Here is a 22,869-nt window from a genome sequence, read left to right on the forward strand (position 1 = left end):
TTTCCCTCCATGTGATATGTGACTTGGGGGTCTTATAAAATTCTACAAAATCTTTTCTATCATATGTCATGATCTCGTGGCCCCAAACCGATCCACCCCGTATCATCAATTTCATCACTATCCCGGGCCTCAAAAGCATACGACAAACTTTCTAAGGGTGCAAATGAATTCTTGCAAATAATGGGGTCGGATTCTCGTAATACTCCTAAAATGGGGTCTTCTTTCACATTTTTTATTAACTCGGGACTTAATTGCAAGAGAGAAAGTATTGGGCTAGGGATCTCACTCCCAACCCTTTACCTCCACTTTCTGCACCTGCGCTTCGAGGGAGGCGATCATTGCCTCGACGTTCTTCACCCTCCGTTGTCGCGCGCTCGGCCACCGCCGGTTTGGAGACCACCGGTTTCCGGCCTGCTCCCCGGAACCGAGCCGCTTTCACGGCTCCCTTCGCCCCCGCTCCTCCCCGAATTTTTCCTCCTCCTTCCGTTCCGATGGCTACCTTGGCCTTCGCCGCCTTCTCCTCCTCCCACCACCTGATATCCAATTAATTGGAAGCAAGTTTCCTTTGTGTGCTTGTTCATCCCACAAAGGGGAACACCATAGCTTTGATTTGTCCGTTTGGTGTTTCCCGCAGTGGTGCGCGCGGCGGCGACTCCGTGTGTTGAGGCTGCGACCGCGGTATTCCTCGGCTCCAAAGCCGAACCCTACTCCCGATGATGAGTAACTTCGACGGCGGTGGTGGGTGATTCGGACGTCGTGACATGATTTTCAATCGAGCCGCCTCCCGTTTCACCCATCCGTAGGCCTCATCGACGAGGGATAGGATCCCTCTGAGGATCTCGTTGACCCACGTACCTCTCCGTCAATCCGTGAGAAATTTGAATAATCTCAACTCCGATTTGATGCTCCGATACGTGAAACTCCTTTATCACAGAATCTACGGTCCTGCATGGACACCGATCTATGTCCATCCATGCTCCATGGAGTCTACTCCAAGAGAAACTCAATGGAGAATAATTGGTAGTTTATTCAATATGTGAATGATACGTAAATTACAATAATATATAGCTAGAGTATCTCTAAGTATGGTAAACCTAATTTACAATAATTGTTATTCTATATAAGGTACAATATTCTTCCATATCAATTTCATATATTCTCCTAATTTACGTGATATTTCTTCTAACACTCCTCAAGCTAAGTAATGGGGTTCCCAATACTCAGCTTGCATATTACTTCTTGGAACGACTTGGTTACCGCCTTTGTCAAGATATCCGCCAACCGATCTTCGATTTGACATAAGGCATTTCCACCACTCTTGCTTTCAATGTTCTCCTTGATGAAGTGTCTCGCTCTACCTCCACATGTTTGGTTCTATCATGTTGCGCGGATTTTCCGAGATACTAATGGCCGCCTTGTTGTCACAAAATAATCTACAAAGGGCAGGTCGAAGATCCAATTCCGTCATCGCCTTCGCACCACAATATCTCTGGCACCCACTCTTAATTCCTCTAAACTCGCCTTTGCACTAGAGAGTGCTACCACCTTTGCTTCTTGCTTCTCCATGTTACAAGATTCCCGCCTACAAATGTGAAATACCCAGTCGATTTTCTATCATTTGGATCCCCGCCCATCAAGATCTGTGAAACCATGGATCTCCATGTGTCCATGCTTCTCAAACATAAGTCCATGTTCAGTTGTTCCTTCAGATACCGAACATTCTCAAACCGCTTCCCAATGTGCTTCTTGCGGTGCATGCATAAACTAACTTACTACTCCAACGCATACGCAATATCTGGTCTAGTATGAGATAAATAGATAAGTTTTCCGACTAACCTCGATATCTCCCCTGTCGGTCGACTTTGCTCCCTCCACTATCTCGCAATCCATGATTTTGCATCATAGGTGTATCTCGCGCTTACACAATCATCCCTATTTCCGCCAACAAGTCAAGTATATACTTTCTCCGATTGATGAAAATTCCTCTTTTGACCTTAGCACCTCTATCCCCAAGAAGTACTTAAGAGACCTAGATCCTTCATTTCAAACTCACTGAATAAGTTCTTCCCTAGTTCGACTATTTCCTCCTCATCATCTCCAAGAATGATCATGTCATCTACATATATGATCGACATGTGATCTTTCCCCTCTTTTCTTGATAAACAAAGTATGATCTGCATTACTCTATTCGTATTCGTACTTCTTCATCACTTCGTAAATCTCCCAAACCACGCCGAGGTGACGTTTCAACCCGTATAGTGTCTTCTTAAGCCGGCACACTTCCCCATCTACAAAGTCTCCCGTGAAACAAGGCGGTGGTTCCATGAATATTGGCTTAGGTAACTCTCCGTGCAAGAATGTTCGTCACATCAACCGTGGAGCGGCCAATCTTATTAGCAAGATCGAGAATAACACCCGCACGTATTGATCTTAGCAACGGGGAAAAAGTTTCAGCATAATCCACACCATACGTCTCGAGTGTATCCTTTGCCACGAGTCGTGCTCTTGTATCTCTATTGTCCCATCTCGATCTTCTATTTATTGTGAATACCCATTTGCACCCGACACTTCTAGCTCCTTCAGTAATTTGCTCTTGCTCCACGTATTATTCTTCATCGGCTATCATCTCAATAAGCATTGCTTCCCTCCACTTCTTATGCTTCATTGCCTCCTCTGCCTCATGGATTTCTTCCTCTTCATATATGCCGTCAAATGCTCGAGCCATTTTAGTCAAGTTCCCTTGTACGAAGTTTGCCACTCTGTAGCGCTCTTCTTCCCTATCTTTTCGGGGAATATCGTTTGGAATCCCCTTGTACTTCGTGAAGGAAGCACATATCCCCCGTCTCCATCCACGTGTTATCCTCCTCTCGGTACTCGTATCAATCGATCAGTAGTAACTGACTTTCAACAATATTTGTTCTAGAAATTACCTCGGATATCGTCTGGAGAAGATCGCTGGGAGCCGGGTGAAAGGGTTCTTGTGGTGAGACGTGCTCTCGGCAGGACTATCACTGGTTCCGCTGAATCCCCAATCGAGGAGCTTGGCAATGGCCAGGGGGGCGAATATCAACAATATGGGGTATTTTTTGATATTTCCAGTTCTTATGGGGTTTGAATTGAAAACTTGAGGAAATTAAAATAGGGTTTGGGTTAATCCCAAACCCGTTACCTCCTCTTTGCGCCGTTCTGTCGACGATTCCCTTCGTCTTCTCCGCGACATTCCCAGCGCCTCTCGCGTTGCCGCCGACGGGTTGATCCTCCGATCGAGTCCCCACTCCTGGTCCACCTGATTCCCCATGATTTCCTCCATCCATTCGCCGTGGTGTTCCATCGTGGTTCATCCCCACGACGAGCTTCGCTTGCGCCGCCCCTGCTCTCGATTTTTGTCGCTCCTCCCACCACTCTGGGTACCCCAATCGTTTGAAGCATGTCTCCCATGTGTGCTTCTGTTTTCCACAGTGGGAGCACCATAATTTTTAGGTGTCGGGGCGTTGATTTCCCGTTAGGCTGGCGGCGGAGGGGCGCGGTGGAGCGTCGCGGTACGGTGGTCGCTGGTTCTGGGTGGCGGAGCTCTGTCCGATTGCCGCGAGTCCAAGTCCGATTTCACCCCCAAATGACGAATCGGCATTGTTGCCGTTGGCTTCTCCGGTGGGTGAGGGCGATGCCGGTGGCATGATTCGACGTCGAGCCGCCTCCGTCTTCACCCATCCGTAGGGTGCCTCCACTGATGGGGTCGGTTCTTCCTTCAAGATGTCCCTCCGAATCGAATCGTACTCCTGATTCAATCCGGTCAGAAATTTAATCAATCGTTTCTCATTCGAGTGTGTTCGAAATTGATCGATTCCCTTATCACAACAGCTAATCGGCTGCTTCTGGCTTCTGTCAATGTTTATCCATAATCCGTGGATTCTCCGGTAGTAAGTTTCCAGATCGAGGTTTCCTTGTTTGATGTTTATCGCCTTTTCTTCCAGGTCGTAGATGTGGTATTTGTCGGCCTTGTTTTCGAAGGTCACAGCAAGGCTGTCCCATAGTGCTTTGGCAGTCAGATGGTGTGCGAAGTCGGCAATTATATCTTTCTCGATGTTGTCAACGATCCACGAGAACACCACCAATTCGTTTTCCTCCCACACATCGAACCCTTTGCTTCCTGGTTCCGGGGGCTCGTTCCTGATGTATGAGTAGGCTCCTCGGCCTCCAATCTTAACTTTGATCAATCGAGAGCAAAGGGGGTAGTTTCTTCCATTCAACTTGAATGCAACTGTGATGCTTTTGCTATTTATGAGGCTTGTTATCTGTTCTGGATCGGTTTTTGTGTCTTCTGTATCTGACATCTTTGGTTATAGGGTCGGTTTCTGGGCTTGATTCTGGTTTGAAAAGGGTTGAGAAAAGGTATTATCGGCTATGATGAAAATTTTCTGAGCCAAGATCGATTTTTTACCGTAGCCTTCAAATTGAACGGCTCCAACTATTCACTATGGGCTCGCCTAATGAAGGTGGCCATCGGCGGCAGAGGAGTCTACCGCCACATCACTGGAAATCCGACTCCACCGGGACCGGGAGAGAAGGGATACTCCGATTGGGAGGAGATAGACTTGATAGTCTTCTCATGGATTATTGACAACATGGAGACACATATTATAGCCGTTTGGTGGTGTGCGAAATCGGCTATAATATGTGTCTCCATGTTGTCAATAATCCATGAGAAGACTATCAAGTCTATCCCCTCCCAATCGGAGTATCCCTTCTCTCCCGGTCCCGGTGGAGTCGGATATCCAGTGATGTGGCGGTAGACTCCTCTGCCGCCGATGGCCACCTTCATTAGGCGAGCCCATAGTGAATAGTTGGAGCCGTTCAATTTGAAGGCTACGGTAACGCTTTTACTTGATCTGATCTTCTCGGCAATCGGCTCGATTTGTTCCTTATTCTCGTCGATCATTTTGATTGTTGGTTTCTCGCCGTCTCGGTCGAGAATTGTATATCTGTTCTGGGGTTATTATTTGGGGGCTATAATGATATTTTTCTGAGCCTAACCTGCTCTGATACCATGTAGAATTGGGTAAATTCTTTGTTATATTATTCACAATGAACTTGTACATTATATATAAGCTAGAATAATGCTATACAAGGTAAGATTTTCCTCAATCTTTTGTCTTGTTGAATACTCCAGAAGATGTCTTGCTGAATACTCCAGATCTTCCAACATCTTTCATCCATTTCTCTCCTTATATTTCCAGCTCTCTATGTTCTCTAGTAAATATCATCTCAGCTGTTTCACCATTCTTATTTAGATCTCAGCTGAAAATAAGATTGATTGCAGTTAGATTGTTTGCTTCAATTCAACTTCTAATATACAACTATAAATATGAATATACCTGAAACCAAAGTAATTCACGTTGTATCTAGAGAACTGCACCCGATACTAAATTCAGCTTGTTAGGAGGTGCCAAACGTGCGGCCAAGTGAAGGACTGAATTACCAGATTTGTCGGTTATTTCCGAATAGTTGATTCTGTAGTTGCTCGTACGATATATGAGATTAAACACTTTCTCACAACGGTTCTTGACGGCCATGTGGAGAAAGTTCTGATTAAAAATATTCCTAGTATGAATTGCAACAGGAAGTGTCCTTACAATTTCTTGTACAACATCATTATTTCCCGATTCAGCTGCTGCTATAATGGCCTCTTTGCAGATAGTTTGTGCTTGTCTGTAGTCTAACGGTTCTATAAGGTTGCATAAATATTTCACAAGCTCCAGCGCTTTCTCACGAATCAATTTCTTTTCATGAAACCTATTAATGCCAGGCGCTGAAATGCAAACGACATGCGGTCATAAAGCATGTCACATATATAGATTGCACGAGAGTAATAAGATTCATTTATTACCTAAGTATTTGATAACATGACAAAGAGTTGAGTGCAACATTTGGACAAGGTTATGCAACCTTGGAGCCTTTGTACCAAAATCATTTTAGATAAGTAATAAGAAACAAATTACTAGTTTTGAATGTGAATCACTTGCCTAGAATAGTTTGGTACTCAATATCCAAGTATTGTGGTTTCATATCAATCTTCACAATACCTTCAAAATTTTAAGGTAATACTCGGCTAAATTAACGCCTATGGACCGTACTGCCAAAACACAGAGTTAATAAAATACTCACACCAGTATATGAGATTTGTCCAGAAGCTGAGTTGATCGTCCACATCCGTGGAGAATGCTGTCGCTCTGGATGCAATCTTCTCCAAAACTCTACCAATGAATTCATGGTTCATCCTGACCATATAGGGATACTTGCGGATCAAATCCAACGCTATATCTGATCATCGTAATTCATATATAGTAGTATATAATTAGGAGACGTTTTGATGTTCTGTATGATGGCGGTGCATTATAATGCTAGCTTTTCTTAAATTGCTAACTTGTTAACTCATCAACGCAGTGTATTAATAATGTAAACACGATAACTTGAATGTGCTCGGAATATTTCCTAGCACAACTTAAATGTGCTCGCAATTTTCCTAGCACTTTTATGGTACTCACAAAATGAGGAATTATTTTGTATTGTTAATGCACTTTACAAAAAAACAATCTCGCAAAATGATACTCCATAGCTCCATTTCTTCTTCTTTCCGTCTTCAAGCCCGTGCTTCTACCTCAGCTGACTGCCGCCGCTTCCATCTCAGCCGACTGCTGCCGGTTCTTCCACTACCGGCAGAACAGAAAGTCTCTATTGGAAGTTAATTATGGGTACACTACCGAATTTTTCGAATTTACGCCGATAAAATGTGCTTCTAATAGTACATTTCGATTTATATTCATCAATGCAGTTTTATTGAACCAATTTATTCTTAGTTTGCTCATGTATTTCCTTTCTTCGAGTTTGATGGTTTTGGGAAGAAACTCAATTACATTATGTATATTTTATATTGTGATTGACCACATAGAAACTCTGATAATTTGAGTGCAGACTTCTGCAGAGCATAAACTTTGTTGTGCTTGTGAATTTGAGTGCAGACTGCTTCATCCTCTTTGCACTTACTGTCATTGGTTAATAGGGTGTCTCATCTAGCTTTTTATAAATAGCAAATCGAAATTATTGGATCTGAATCCACCTTCTTCGAACGTGTTGTATTTCAATGGCCCTCATCTAGCTTTAGTAATCAAAACTGGAATACATTCTCTCACAGTAAGTTCTCAAAGATTAATGCCCGAAAATCTGAGTCACAAATCATGTAGTAACATTTTGCATTTGTGAATATGTAGGAAGGGATTGCAGTTGGAAGGAGATTTGCTAGTCTAAAAAACTACCAAGTTGATGGGAACAAAGACTGATATGATTATTTGCCTGTTTATAGGGTAATTTTTGAGAGAGGGCTCGAACTCGGCACCTCATACATTGATGTCTAAGCTCCTTGCCGCTAGGACAAAGGCTCTGGACTTTGAACTCAATTGACTTGTGAAACAATTCAGTGCTCGCATGTGAATTCAATTCGGCATCTTGAGTTTAATGTCATTTTAATTTAATTATTTTATTTCTATTTTTAGTTTACTGTCATTGGATACATGAAACTGAAATAATAATAATAATAATAATAATAATAATAATAATAATAATAATAATAATAATAATAAAAATATGAAGAATTCCAAGCACTGTGCTCGAAATATAACATGACTATTAGAACAATATTCTAGCACCAAATTGTGCTAGCTTTCTTGAAACGTCGCACTTTTGGTGCTTGGATCGTCGCATAAAGGAGTTGACCAATATTTTCAAGCACCCTGAAAGTGGTCAGAGAAACTAATGTTCTCTGATTCGATCATATCTACATCATATCTTAGTATTTATTCTATTATTAAGTAGCATATCTTTCCTATATAATTAGTGTCTTGTTCCTTAAGTTAGGGTATCCACTATTATAAATAGTGGACATTGTTATTCCTTTTGAGCATTCAAGAAATATGAAATTATTTTTTTAGCTTTTATCGTGATTTATCTTTTTGCAATCTTAAATCTTGGTTTGATTGACCGGCAAAGCTCCGACGACTGCCTTTTATCGTGTTAAGGGAACTTCACCCTTAACAATTGGTGCTTCCATTCTCGAACTCATGGCCAAAGTCAATCTTCGTTCATGGCCGGAGATATCGCAAGCAACCGACGGCTTGCAACTGAATCCAGCAGTGGTGGAGTACATTCTTGCTAAGCTCTCCCAATTTGAGACCCGATTGGATGGGCTTAAGCACAGGGCAGCAACCACGCACCCTCCGCTCCGGCCCGAACCTGATCCACCTGACACGGCCACGCTGTACAGCGCCGCTCAACTACCCTACCAATCACCATTGTCTCCGCACCATCCGGCGACCACGTTTCAGTAGCCGCACGCTGCACAGCTGCCCCAACAATATTTTGCAGCAACCATACCAACCGCCTGCTCCTCCACTCGACGCTTTGCAATGGCAGCAACCGCAGCAACCGGAGATGCAGGATTGGCAGTGGCAACAACATCAGCCCCACACGCGACGTCAAACAAGCTGGGACCCTCCCAGCTACCGCCAACAATCGGGGCTCATGCCGTACGACCAATATCCGCTGTCATATCACCACCGGGAAACAAATCAGCCGCCGCCGAGCCCGTCTTGTTGTTGGGATCCACCTGCGCAGCGAGCCCTTTATGGCTATCCAACCCACAATCAGTCCTACCACGTTCCGCAGCCGCACCTGGACCCAACTCCAGCCTAAGGGGCGCCGAGTCACGGACTCCCTACCTGGGACTATCGTGTGCAGCAAGAACACCACACCTGTGATCAACAACAGTGGCAGGATTGTTACCATCAAACTCAAACGGAGATACCTGCGGCTTACACCCCTTCGTTGAGACCAGAATGTACTCCATCCATATTTGCTCCGATGCAGTCACTGGTTGTTACTAAATTTGAAAGTGAAGAAGGTGCAATTTCAGATTCTTTGATTTTAGAGGCTCGGGTTAAATATTCATGTGATGATCCCAAAGATTTACACTGCATTTCTAATCGTGGTATGGTGGAAGATGAGCATTGTGACAATCTGGAAAGTGTGCTTTCAATGGACTCTAACTTAGAGACAGAAATGGAGGCACTTGATCATGATGCATTTGGTGTATCTTGTTCTTCTTCCATTGCTCTGCTTTGTAATAATCATGGAGTTGAGGAGGATAGAGATGCAAGCCTCGACAACTGACAAGCCCCATCTTTTGAGGAAATATATCCATTGTGTGGCTCTAATGCTTTCTTACCGGTTATCGAAAGGGATTTCAAGGTTTTGCTTCAAGGATATGTGCATGATAGGTGGGATATTTTGAAGTTGAGGAAGTTGATGAACTCTTCTTTGTTAAAAGAGGACAGAGATGGTTTCTATGTGGATTTGCATATCACTAATGTTGCAAGTATGAATTATCGTTCAACATTGCTCGACGCAGATGCACGGTTGATCCCTCCCCAGATGGACATGCGTTGTTCGAGTAGAAGATGAAAGGTAGGGGTTTTTTGCACGCGTGTCGTAGGCGCGTGTCCCTTCCTATTCAACAAGATTTATAAGTTCACACTTTCCAAAATACTATTAGTTAGCATATGGTAAGTTAGGGTGTCGAACCCACAAGGAACGGTAGCATCCATTATGTATTTCCACACTTAAGAAGGATTTTGGCGATGCCGCCACGCTCTAAATTGGGGGTGGGAACTGAACTACGAATTATAAATAACACCTAAGCTAAGATTGGGAACTAAACATGCAAATAAAATACAATAAGATGAAAGCATATAAACTGGAACGCGGACTGGGCAATCTGATAAACTGGGCAACTTGGCAGAGAATTTTGCACTTGGCGAAAATAAGAACATTTCGGAAATGAAAACAGATTAGCAACTTGCATGAGCATTTCTAAGATTAGAAAGCAAAAGAGTCTAAGTTAACAGACTAAGGAAAATAAACTAAGTGCTAGATACTAAACAAAGTGTAGAAACTAGGATTGTGACCCTTAAAAGTGGCTAAAACTAATTAACTCCTAAAAGCTAAACTAAATGACATGTAAATGAGAGGTGGAGTGCATGGATTAACTAAGCTAAAAGAGCTGCCAAAAGTGAAAAGAAAGCATATACTTGTGGTCTCCTAAACCCTATTACCCAAGGTGTAAAACCAATGGATAAAAGCCTACAACTAATGGACAAAGAACTTGACTTCTAAAAGCTGATCTTGGGCTCCTAATTCTACACTAAAGAACATAAAGGAAGTGAGAGAAATGACTATATGGCTGCTACATAATTAAAAATGCAAGAGAAACACAAGATCAACAATTAAACTACCTAAACATGCATTGAAAACACCAAACTAAAAGCTGAAACATAAAGACTCATTGAAGAAGATAAAGAAAGCTTAAGAACACTTAAACATAGTGGAAGAACAGTCCAGAACCGAGCTCATCAAACTCATGCAAAATCATACGAAAATCACACCCGACGAGGTGTCGAAAACACAAAACACATGGCTGATTTTTTTTGAGACTTTTCTAACTCCTTCTCCACATTTTTTAACCATAAACTAACTAAGAAAATGCTTGAGAAACTGATTTTAAAAGCTTGAAAGAAGTTTTAACTAAACATGAACATAACCAACACTAGAACTAAACCACAAGCTAAAACCGAAAATCAAACAAGAGCTAAACTTAAAGCACCTTATATACACGAACACTTAGAGAAATTACTACTTCAAATAAGCTTTTAAAACAAGTCCAACAACAATAGCTAAGAGTAAGAAAGATGCAAAAGAACTACAAAGGTTAAGAACAAGCAACTAGAGATATTAAATACTACTACTAAATTACTACTACTTCAATCCATTGTGAACAAAGATCTTGGCAGCCTTAAAGTTGAAATCTCTCTTCTTAAGGAAGAGAGAAAGTTTCCTAGAGAGAGAATAAACTAAAACTAAACTAAAGCTAAAGTGATAAGTGAGTAAGTTGGAAAGTTGTATTTTAATACATATATCCAATAAAAGATATTCCCCTTCTTTTTTACTCTTCAAGGGCAGATATGGGCGTGTGTAGCAAATGAGAGTTGTCCTTGATAAGTGTGTGGAAGTGGCTTTAGTCATTTTCCCGTCAGGTTCAAACTGGCCAGTCCAACAGCTTGGGCAGTTTGGGTCTTCTTTGCCTTCTTCCTCCACTTTCTTCTATTCCTTGTCATTTTGCCCTCTTTTTTGCATGTTTTCCTCTTCATGCCTTCATTAAGCAGCTTCCAAATTTAATGATCCATTCCCTGCCAAAAAAATATATTTTTCATGCAAATATTCAACTAATAAGTGTGAAAAGTGATAAAATCCGAGTGACGAAAACTAGCCTATCAAGTATATAGTGTGATATCTCAGCTCATTGTTGAGTTAGTTGATCATAGTGTAATCCACAATTCTCTTGAATAAGATCTTTTACACATTCCCTCAAGAACTCTCTCTTCATACTTCTTGTTTTCTCCTTAACAAATCTACCCGATTTTCTTCACGATTCATAACAGTTGACCATATTTATTCTAGCTACGTTTGGCCGTACGACAGTCTCGCGAAGTTTGTGGAGGCCCCAACAGGGTACTCTCTGATCAGATTTCCGACATCGCTCATTGAATCCCAAAGTTGATAAATTTCATTGAAGTGGCAATACCCCAAAACGTTACGAACAGCAGCAACAGAAAAAACCAAACCAAAAACAATCACAACGCTGAATATTGCTTTAAACACCATCGACAAAAGTCTAATTACTCACAACAATAGACAAAAACCAATCACCAATATTCAGCGTTTAAAGCAATATTCAGCGTTTTGGTTGTTTTTGGTTTGGTTTTTTCTGTTGGTGATGTTCGTAACGTTTTTGGGTATTGCCACTTCAATGAAATTTATCAACTTGGGGATTCGATGAGCGATGTCGGAAATCTAATCAGAGAGTACCTATCGGGCCTCCACAAATTTCGCAAGACCGCCATACGACCAAACATTCTTTGAGGAAGCTACATAGCATTGCTCCAATGGCCTTTTAATGATAGACTATATTGATAAGATTAATATTAATTTGTTTTGGTTAATTATTATAGTTGCTTTTAATTTAGTTACAATCACAATTGTGAATACATGATGAACAGCAACGGCTATTGGGCTTCCATTGCTTCCACCGTACAAACTCATTTTAGATCGATCATGGAGACGAGTGAAGTTTTTTTAGAAGATGAGCACATATTTATAATATGTGGGATAAAAAATTTCTAGAGAAACAAAAAAAATCTAAAAAAACTAAATCAAATCAAATTAAAATCTGATAACTTCTGGATAAAAATAATAAGAATAATATAAGGGGTAACTGCTTTTAAAGTCATCAACTTTTCATGAATTCCGGTTTTTTCCACGAACTTTAAAAAGTTCGTGTAATATCATGAACTTTATTGTCAGTTGCTATTTTCCCATGTCAGGTTGGGAAAAACCGGAATTCATTGAAAGTTGGTGATTTTAAAAGCAATTACCCCATAATATAATAATATATTCTAGATTCATGGAAAAAAAATAAAAGAGGTGAAACAAATATATACATATGATACGTGTCACCCAACTCCTCTGGTGTATATATTCATAATAACAAATACAAAATTAAAGAAAATCACTTATTAATTATATCACCATCCAAATATTATAATTAAAAAAAAATTCATCGTTTATTAGGCTTATTTACAAATATTCTAATCACATATAAATAATCAATGATGTATCATAAACACGTTCGTATCCATGTGCATATGCCTCTTTGTTCAATTTATTTTGTGCAAATCACGCCAGGTAGCTGCCCGGATTCCTCTATGACCCGAAGGTCCCTCTGTAATTGGACTCATAGGTCCCTCTATATTTGATCCTAAGATCCCTCGGTAATTGGATTTATATGTCCCTCTGTATTCGACCTGTAGGTCTCTCTATATTCGATCCGTAGGTCCCTCTAATATTTCAGATCCAAGACAAGACCGTCACAAATTCCTTTTAATCATATGATTCATGTACTTTCAATTCCATATGTAAAATATATCAATTATATTAACTTTATATCCATATCATATTGCACCATAATATCTAAATATTCACTTCAATTTAACGCATAACATTCAACAACGTAACATTTGTAACATTAAAAATGTAATTTATACACGCTTATTTATAATAGACCATCTAATTTAGCCTTCGTTCCTGCCTCCAAATCTATAATTCTCAATCCTTTTTACTGTACCAGACTCATCTTTCTTCTACCACTCCTAACGTTCCTTTGCTCCTCATAAATATATATTATAAAATAGTAGTCGACTATTTAATATCTCTCTCTCCCATCTCTTGTTCTCCTTTTTTTTTCAAGCACTTGTGTATGTAAATATATCTACTAAGTCGGTAAAGGGTTTGTGAGCAGCTTAATATGAATTCTTATCAATTATCACTAATATTCCCAGCTTTAAACACGTATACAATTTCTGCTCTTTTCTTTACACATGGCTTAACAAAGTAAAAAATAAGGTATCGTTTTATAAATTAAAGAATATCAAGTAGATAGCTACGAGTATATCTATATTAATATATATGGATCATGATCAATATTTTCATTATAAAAAAAAAAATAGTTTACAAAAGTTAAAATTATACATATTCCATGCATGCACTGATGCACACCAAGCTAAATAAACTATTTTCATATACATGAATGCACGTACAATTCATTACCTGTATTATCACAATTCTAATAATAATAATAATTAATGATTTGGACAATTACTGTACATACAAAACTGATTTATTTGATGCTTTACTTATTTAAATGATATCTCGTATTATATCTCTTTAATATATTTATTATGCAATAAAAATATTAAATAATACATAATTTTGTCAAGGATGTTACAGAACCTATATCGTACCTATTAGTTATCTTTTGATTCACCATATCTTTCCCATAGATGTTTAGATATATATTTTATTGTTCAATAAGTTAGGGTACTAAGTATTATAAATAGAATTAGATTGTATCATTTAATCATTCAAGGAATAAACTCTTTTCTCTACCAATCTATTGTGTTCATAAATCGTAGCTACCCAAATCCTCCCAACAGAAAAACCCTGCATGCATAACCCTACCCCTATGTCCGTCGAGCCGCAAATTCCGTCGTACCAAGCCCCAATCTGAGCGACGAGAAATTCCTCCCGCACGCCCGTTTCTTTCACAATGTTTGGAGCAGCCATTAGCTGGAAGTCAAGTCTCCAAAGCATGGATGGCATTGAGCTCCAGCAGCCGTAGGATAGAGATTAGTTGGATTGTTCTAATCTCAGCCGTTCATTTACTAGCTGCTGTTGACTGTTGAGTGTTAGTATAAAAGGTTTTTTGTAGAGCAGTTTGTTTTGTCGATTCAGTTTTCATACTCTCCGACTCAGCTCATCTCATTTGATTCACTATTCTAAATAAGATTTTACTTTTCTGTCGATCTTGTGGTCTTCTTGATTCTTCAACATCAATTGTAGTTTGATTTCATCGACCTAGGGAGTCTGATGCCAATCCTTATACCTTGGGCTTTTGGATCAATATTTATCTGACGGGACATTCGTCAATCTGTCCTGGACGACGTATATATGAAAAGGAAGAAGAGCAACAAAGGCCGAGAGAGAAAGAAGAAGAACTCATCGCACTCCGGACGAGCCGTTGATCACAACGAGCCAAATACTTATAAAACTATGCTTAGTCTTGTAGTTCGTCTATTTTAATTAATTATAAGTGTTATTTTAGTTTTTTTTATTTTTTATCTTGAGTCGAGCTGTTATATAAACCTCCGTCCGGGTTTTCTTTGACGGTTCTTTCCCAAAACGTTTAGGAGGTCGAACTAGAGAGAACTAGGTTATAATAGCTTCAAATTATTATTTTTGTCACAACTCAATCTCGTCGTTTCGATTTCTTTAAAGTCATTTTAAAATAAAAAGAAATAATAAAAGAAAGGAATAAAATAAATAGTTATTTTAATGAAACAATCATTTTAAAATAAAAAATTACTAGTGTAATTTTTTCTATTTCCCAATACTTGTATATTAGACGTTGAAATTTGGCTTGAGCTGATTTGAGAAAGATCATCATCTTTGTATAGTATAGTTTGATAGAGTTTAATGAACTATCATAATCTATGAAATAGTTTGATAGAGTTTTATCAGAATATGATCAGTAAAATTATTGGATTGTAAACCGTTGGAAAGAGGACATGTGGGTCTCAAGTATGTTGGAAAGAGAAACATGTGAGTCAGTGTATTGAAAAGAGGATATCATTTATAGGGCTATAGTTCTAATTGTATTTTTCCTAGGTATCTTTAATTCTCTAGTCCTATAAATAGAGATGTCCATTGTATCACAAATAACAACTTAAGCCTAATCACAAGGTAATTTTCAAGAGTTCTTGAGTTTTATTTATTGCATTTTATTTTTCAACATAAACAATATATTAATACAAGAGTCCATTTTTGCTCTATTAAAGTTTAAACATTGCGCATTCCCATGCAACTTTTGCAATTGCAGCTGTAAGATTTGTTTGCGATTTGTAGTGATTTTATTTTATTTTATTTTTATTATAAATGGCCTTTCCAGAATTTGAGACTTTATCAACAAAAGACAGAGACCTTTTGCGAGAAGGTGGCTGAGACATACGATCTGGCTCGGCCCGATTTCGAACGAGTGAGTCCCGAAATTCATAAGTTTTCCATTGTCTTTAACAACGAGGAGAAGTGATGCGACAGCGTATGTCTCAGAATCTACCAATAAGACAATAGCAAGCCTTTCATGTTTGTCTTGATATGGGAAAAAGTCTGTTACGTCGGCTGGTGGCGTTGAGTCGAGGCATGAGCTTGGCCTCCAAATGCACAAAGCGCACCAATTTTTCCACAAGTGGAAAGCCCAATCGATGGGTGTGAGTGAGGGGGTGATCTCCGACGCCGTCTGATTGGAACGAAGGCAAGCTTACTCAGTTTGTGGGATTAAAACACCTCAACCAGTGTAATTATGGAGTCTGCAAATATGTACATACATATATATTTTGGTCCCTAATTTGACATAAATTTGAAGAATAAATTTTTATTGCTACTACTATTCTTATTAGAAAACATTTTTTAATTATCAAATGTGTAATCTAAAATATGTTGGCATTATCAAACGTTAACTAAAATGATGTAATGTTTTAGGATGCTAAACAACATAATATTATAGTACTAAAGTAAATAATTCATTTGTTGAGTTATGATTTATATTAAGTTATATCAGTGATAAAATCTTGATCAGCTACAAAATCAGAACAAATCAACTTATTTGGTAATTTGTAGGTGAAACCTAAAGCCAGTATGTAAAACCATAATTTGACTGTAAAACCCTAAACCCTTATTATTATTAGATAATTAACTTTTTAAAATTATCAAATGTGTAATAACAAAATATGTTTGTGTTTATCTCTGATTTCTCTCTCCTCTATACCGCGACCAGTTAGTACGTTAATGTAAGCAAGGAGGGAACAACAATTAGTCATTGAACGAAAAGTGATGGAAAACCGATCAAAATTTGATCTTCAGAGCAATTATCAAATAGAAATCTAATAGTATCAAAAGATATTGGTACAGACTCTTAAACTTTTCTCCTTTTTCTTCTCCTTTGTTCAGAGATTTTCTCATCTGGATCGCCCATGCTGTTTCTCTTTCGATTGCTTTGTTCTCTTTGTATTTATATTATTGGTTTAGTTGTTTGATTTGTCGTTAAAAATATAATCTACTAGTTTGTTAGAGATATGCTTTAACTAGTATTAAAATTAGAGTCCAATAGAATTATAGTCCAATTCGAGTACTATTTGATGGAGTACCAACTATGTTTATTCTAATTACATTCAACCTTGACCCAAAAAAAAAAAGATTTAGTTACATCTAACATGTAATTAACCTTGTTAGAAAAGGAAAATATTAAAATTAAATAAAAATAATGCTAATATGTTTATTGTCCTATTTACATGTATTCCTTTAGACGTACGTGTTTCTTGACACCTTGTAATACGCATAAAAAATAATATTAATATACACTATAAATTATCTTCAACATAAAATTAGTATACTTAGTAGTATAATTTAAAAAATCCAAGCATATCAATTGCCAATCCTTTCAAACTTCGAATTGGATTAGCATCTTATATATACTAGCTACATTGGTGATTGGTATTGTCTTTTTGTTGTTGTGCGCTTAGATTTTTCTCTATTGGCGAATTTGGTGAGCATCTTATATATACTAGGCTACATTAGTGATTAGTGATTGGTGTTTGACTATTGTTGTGAGTTTAGATTTTTGTCGATGGCGTTTAAAGCAATATTCAGTGTTTTAGTTGTTTTTGGTTTGATTTTTTCTGTTGGTGCTGTTCGTAACATTTTTGGGTACTGCCACTTCAATGAAATTTATCAACTTGGAGATTCCATGAGTGATGTAGGAAATTTGATTGAAGAGTATCCGGTCGGGGCCTCTACAAATTTCGTGAGACTGCCGTACGGCCAAACGTTCTTTGAGGAAGCTACAGGTCGTTGCTCCAATGGCCTTTTAATGATAGACTATATTGGTAAGATTAATATTAATTTGTTTTAGTTAATTACTATAGATGCTTTTAATTTAGTTACAATCACAATTGTGAATATATGATGAACAGCAATGTCCGCTGGGCTTCCTTTGCTTCCACCGCATAAACACAAGGGGACTTGGTTCGGGAACGGAGTCAACTTTGTCGTGGCTGGTTCCACCACGTTGCCGTCTGAGGTGTTAGCTGCTCATAATGTAACGAATTCGGTGACAAATAGTTCTCTTGACGTTCAATTGGATTGGATGGACTCCTACTTCAATTCCACCAGCCTTGATGAGATAGGTAAACCATATATACCCTTTCTTTTACGATCTACTCTATAGAGGATTGATGTGCTGGGCGCTCAAAATGAGCGCCAGCGCGAGCACCCCAATTTTTTTTTTTTTTACAAATTCATTTATTCTCTCTTTTCTTCTGTTTCTATTTTTTTACTCTACAATCTCTCTTTCAATTCAGCGCCTCTTGCCCAATTCTAATTCTCTCATTGATGCTTCTTCGATTGCCATTGACGCATAACTTGGAATGCGATATTGACTATCATATTTAATTCTCACTATTTGATTCTCCAATTTTTTTAAACTATATTCCCCACTTTTGAATTCGATATTCCAGTTGGATTTTTCATAAATAAATTCTTAGATTTCAGAGTATGTAATTTCTCATATTTCATTGCTTATTCTGCTAAAAGTCTTCTTAATCTCGTATCATGGTTATCCGTTTATATTTGGTGTGTGATTTATGAATTGAAGCAATATCAATGGTGGAAGTGAAAATAAGAAAAGCATTCGACTTTGTTCCTTCTGATTTCCCAGTGTGTTTTACATCTTTCTGCAACTTTGTGATTTTTGAATTTTTAGAAGAACGTAACAAATTATTAGACGTGTTCTGGAATTTGAACTTGGAGAAAAAACATTTTGTAATCTTAATTTGAATAGAAAACGACGACAAAATTGAGCAGATGAACTTTTGACTCTATGGCAGAGCTGAACTAGTCGAGAAAGAGTATTATTAATATTAGTATAAAATTGAAAAATAGAAATAAAAGGGAAATAAACTGATGAAAAAAGGTGTTGCTCACCGGGCGCTCAAAATGATTGCCCAGCAGATCAACCCTCCTACTCTCTCTCTCTCTCTATATATATAGGGTTGCGTTAGTGTGCTAACTAATTTACAGTAATAACTAATAACTTTCAATTCAGTGTATTAAAATTATCAATACAAGACATAATTATATCAATACAACATGTAAATTTTAAATATCAACACAAATCAACATAAGAATATTGATAAATTTATGTCTTTGTGTTGATATTTTTAACATACAAAATTGATGTTAGTTATTAGTTATTACTATAAATTTGATTTGGTGAGTATATAGATCGTTTCAAGAAACTCCGAAGTGCTATGTTCATGGTCGGAGAAACCGGTGGGAATAATTACAACTACGCAATCTTTCAAGGGAAACAAATGGAGGAATTGAAAAGCATGGTTCCTCAAGTGGTTGAAGCCGTGATTAATGGAACTAAGGTGAGTTGACATATTGCCATGCATCAATTAGAGAAAATTGTCATTTTTTTTTAAATATCAAATTATATCATCACTTTTCTACCTTTTACGATTCCTGATTAATATTTCTTATCCAAAATTTTACATTGTTCTATATGACAGATCGAAAATTATGAGATGATTTATAGAAGATATATTGTAAAAAATACAAACAAATTTAATCAATATTTTAATTAATTAAAGTGGAAAGGTTATGCTTTAATTTGCTATTTAGTTATGGTATTGAAAGTTATGAATATGATTAATGTTGCAGAGAGCTATAAAGATGGTTGCAAGAAGATTGGTTGTTCCCGGAAACTTTCCGATCGGTTGCCTTCCGATATATAAAACTGCATTCCAAGGCGCACCCCTTAACAACTAAAGTTGCGTGACAGAGTTGAATGAATTTGCGAAGTACCACAACGAGCTTCTGCAAGAAGCCATCCTCAAACTCAAACTAGAGAATCCCAATACTGTCATAGTCTACGGCGACTATTACAATGCTTACCTAGATCTCCTCCAAGAGGGAAAACATAATGGATATGAGGTAGAGAGGGCTTGCTGCGGAATATGAGGGAAATACAACTTCGATTTGGAAAGAATGTGTGGAGGAGCTAATGTCAGTGTGTGTGAAGATGTTGATCGACATATAAGTTGGGACGGCATCCACATGACTCAACAAAGCTACAAGCACATGGCTGCATGGTTGATACCACGCTTCTTTGCTCAACTCGCCTGCTTTTGATCATTTATCACTTTCTTTTTAATTTCATGCTCTTTTATCATTCATTTTATTTTTCGATTCCAAATTTTTGTGCTACTTAATTAAATTTGTTACAGTTTGTTTTTTTGATTTTTTTTGTACATTACACCCTTTTTTTTTTCTCATTCCTCTACTATTTACTTTCTGCATGCTCCCAAACAATTATAACTAAATAAAGATAATACTTATATTCAAAATTATTATGTATTGGTGTCGAGGGAATTCTATGTCTATAGACTCCTATATTAAATCTTAGTGATATTTTTAGGATAATAAAACACTAAAAAATATTATGGATCTTTGATTGATAGTATTATACTAGTCCTATGTCAACTACTATATTTAGTCTAATTAAGAGTCAATGTCAAATTTAAATTAATTTTTATGATTTAAACTTAGTGATTTAATATTTTAAATTTTAAAATTTATGGGATGGACCAAATTTTGAACAAATTTCATGATTTAAATGGCTATTAATCTATTTTTAAAATAATTAAAATTTTATTACTTCAAATTCAGTTACACTAAAATTATAACTACAAAATATTTTGAATTTCATTATACCTTATTTGTTCTCTTTAGTAGTGGACTAATATAAGTTTGAATGTATAATTTGGAGGAAAGAAGAGGTTTGACTAAAAAAGAATATGCGACGTAAAAAAAAGAGATGACAGTTATTCCTGTTAATGTGTTTCCTTTATCACAACGCAAAGCAAAGCAACGCCGCTGTTTCGTTTATTCTTGCCAATTTGGTTAAGTAAAGCTCTGCTCTTCTTTAATTGCAAACCCCTAACTAGGGTTTTGATTTATGAAAATTAGATTTAAATACAGGAACGCAGAACAATATCATGCGTAGGGCATTTTTAGGTCATGGTTAGTGTATTTTTAGGTCATACTAACCAAGAATGACTTAAAATGATCTTAACATGACATTAAACTCAAATCTTATAATATGATCAGTTGAGATTTTCAATAATAATTGAGAAATGAGATGCAATATCAACCACTCATTTTTATTAAATGAGTGGTCCAGATTTTGCCAAAAAAAAATATTTTTAGATTAATTTATTATGAAAGGGCAGAATTGGAATTTTATGTTTTAATTAGGGGTCAAGAAGATGGCCACCGAGAGACTCGTCGACGCGGTGATCCAATCATCATTCTTCTCTCTCAACCAGATCAATCCTTCGAAATTCTTCGTCATTTTGATGTGGCTTCGCAGAAATTTCCTCAGATTCGCGACACCGTAGCTCCGGATCACGAGCCAGAGCTTAAAAGATCTGAATCGACGGCTGAGAGTGATCTGCCAATCCTTGTAATCGATCACTGATTTCTTATCGGAAGCTTTGTTTCTTAGATATTCCAGATAGGTGGAGAGAGCTTTCATGAGCGCGGTTGGATCCTTCACCGTTGAAGCTGAAGGAATCGGCGTTTTCGACGCCGTCGAGGAAATGGCGGTATTCGAGAAGCTGAATCAGCAACTGAATTGAATCAATTGATGATCTGAATGTTCGATTCGCGTTAATTGAAAACCTATTTCGGTGAAATTTGGGGAAAACGCAGGGAATGGGGGTTCGAGAAGCTGGTATTCAGAGATTCACGAACGAGGATAAGGCGGGATCGAAAATACGCGATTCAGGCGAGAAACGCCTACGCGACCGACGTCCACATATCGAAGAATATCGCCGGTGGGAGCCTTCACAAGACGGAGAGCAGAATCCGGTATTACCACTACCACAACACGATCACTATGCACGAGGAGCTCTGCCGCAACCTCCTCCTGCCGAAGGCGGTGATTTCTGGAATTCGCAAATCGTATTTGGACACACATGTACTTTAATTTCTAATCTGATTTCATTTTTCTCGTTTAGATTTTGATTGCAGCAGCCATGATCCGATTGATTTTGTATTGATTTTATACATATTCTTCCTTTTTCCCCTCAGATTTTGTTGCTTGTTTTGTTTTTGTTGTTTTTTCTTGCTTGAATGATTGGTGTATGGATGATGATTGATGCACTTTTTATTTGCACTATAAATACCTGCAAGTATACAGAGTAGGTATAGTATAGCAAAAGGTTAGTACCGGGTATCGAACACGGGGAAGATGTACACAAAGTGTCTATCTTCTACTAGAACTCAATTACTATCTGGAGAAACAAGAATTTTTTTGTAACTTTTTGAAAACAGTAAATATTAAAAACGGTAAACAACTAAAAGCAAGCAAATCACGGAGAGAAAATTATAGAGATAAGGGGAATTCCAGGGATGTGCTTTCGCTTTTATGGTTATACAAATTCCAAACTACAATACCCTAGCACAGTTAATACTTTGAAAGGACGAGTCGCCTAGCTTATGCTCATGCGATACAAACGTTGATTACTAACATTAGGGTTGTCAATCCTAACACGTAACTCCAAAAAGCTCCTAAGACCCTTGAAAAGTCCTCACTCCCAATTAACAGTGCCGTTTTAAAGGAAGCTAACTGTAGTGTCTACTAAGTGGATCTAACTCGCTAGAACTCTGTCACAGTTATGAAGCAAGTTGTATTGAATCATACATAATTGTGTCACTCAATTATGAAGCATCATGATTAACTTAGGGAAGAAACAAAGTAAAAACAAAACGGATATTAAATAGAAAACGGAATTGTATAACCAAAGTTGCTACTAACACATCCCTAGAATCCTGTCAAAATTTGAAAAAAAATTCAAAATTTTTTCAATTTTTTCGTAAAGCAGAAATGTCAACATACTATATAAAATATGTCAATATAATACATGTAGAATGTCAATATAAGCAATGGGTTAACATTCTTAAAGCATTGTGTTGACATTCTCAAAGCATTGTGTTGATATTTCTGAAACACTATATTAACATTTTCATCTA

At 37.7% G+C, this 22,869-nt stretch overlaps 1 protein-coding gene and 1 pseudogene across 1 annotated transcript; one reads left to right on the plus strand and one right to left on the minus strand.

Annotated features, from left to right (window-relative positions):
- Positions 1–3,476: 3,476 nt before the first annotated feature.
- Positions 3,477–4,331, minus strand: LOC125206112. Its single transcript, XM_048105410.1, has one exon. The coding sequence runs from the start codon at positions 4,329–4,331 to the stop codon at positions 3,477–3,479; it is 855 nt and encodes a 284-aa protein (XP_047961367.1).
- A 13,067-nt stretch (positions 4,332–17,398) lies between these two features.
- On the plus strand, positions 17,399–19,965 carry LOC125206113 (annotated as a pseudogene).
- Positions 19,966–22,869: the final 2,904 nt, after the last annotated feature.

This window comes from Salvia hispanica, chromosome 2 (assembly GCF_023119035.1).
Source record: "Salvia hispanica cultivar TCC Black 2014 chromosome 2, UniMelb_Shisp_WGS_1.0, whole genome shotgun sequence".
Lineage (NCBI taxonomy): Eukaryota > Viridiplantae > Streptophyta > Magnoliopsida > Lamiales > Lamiaceae > Salvia > Salvia hispanica.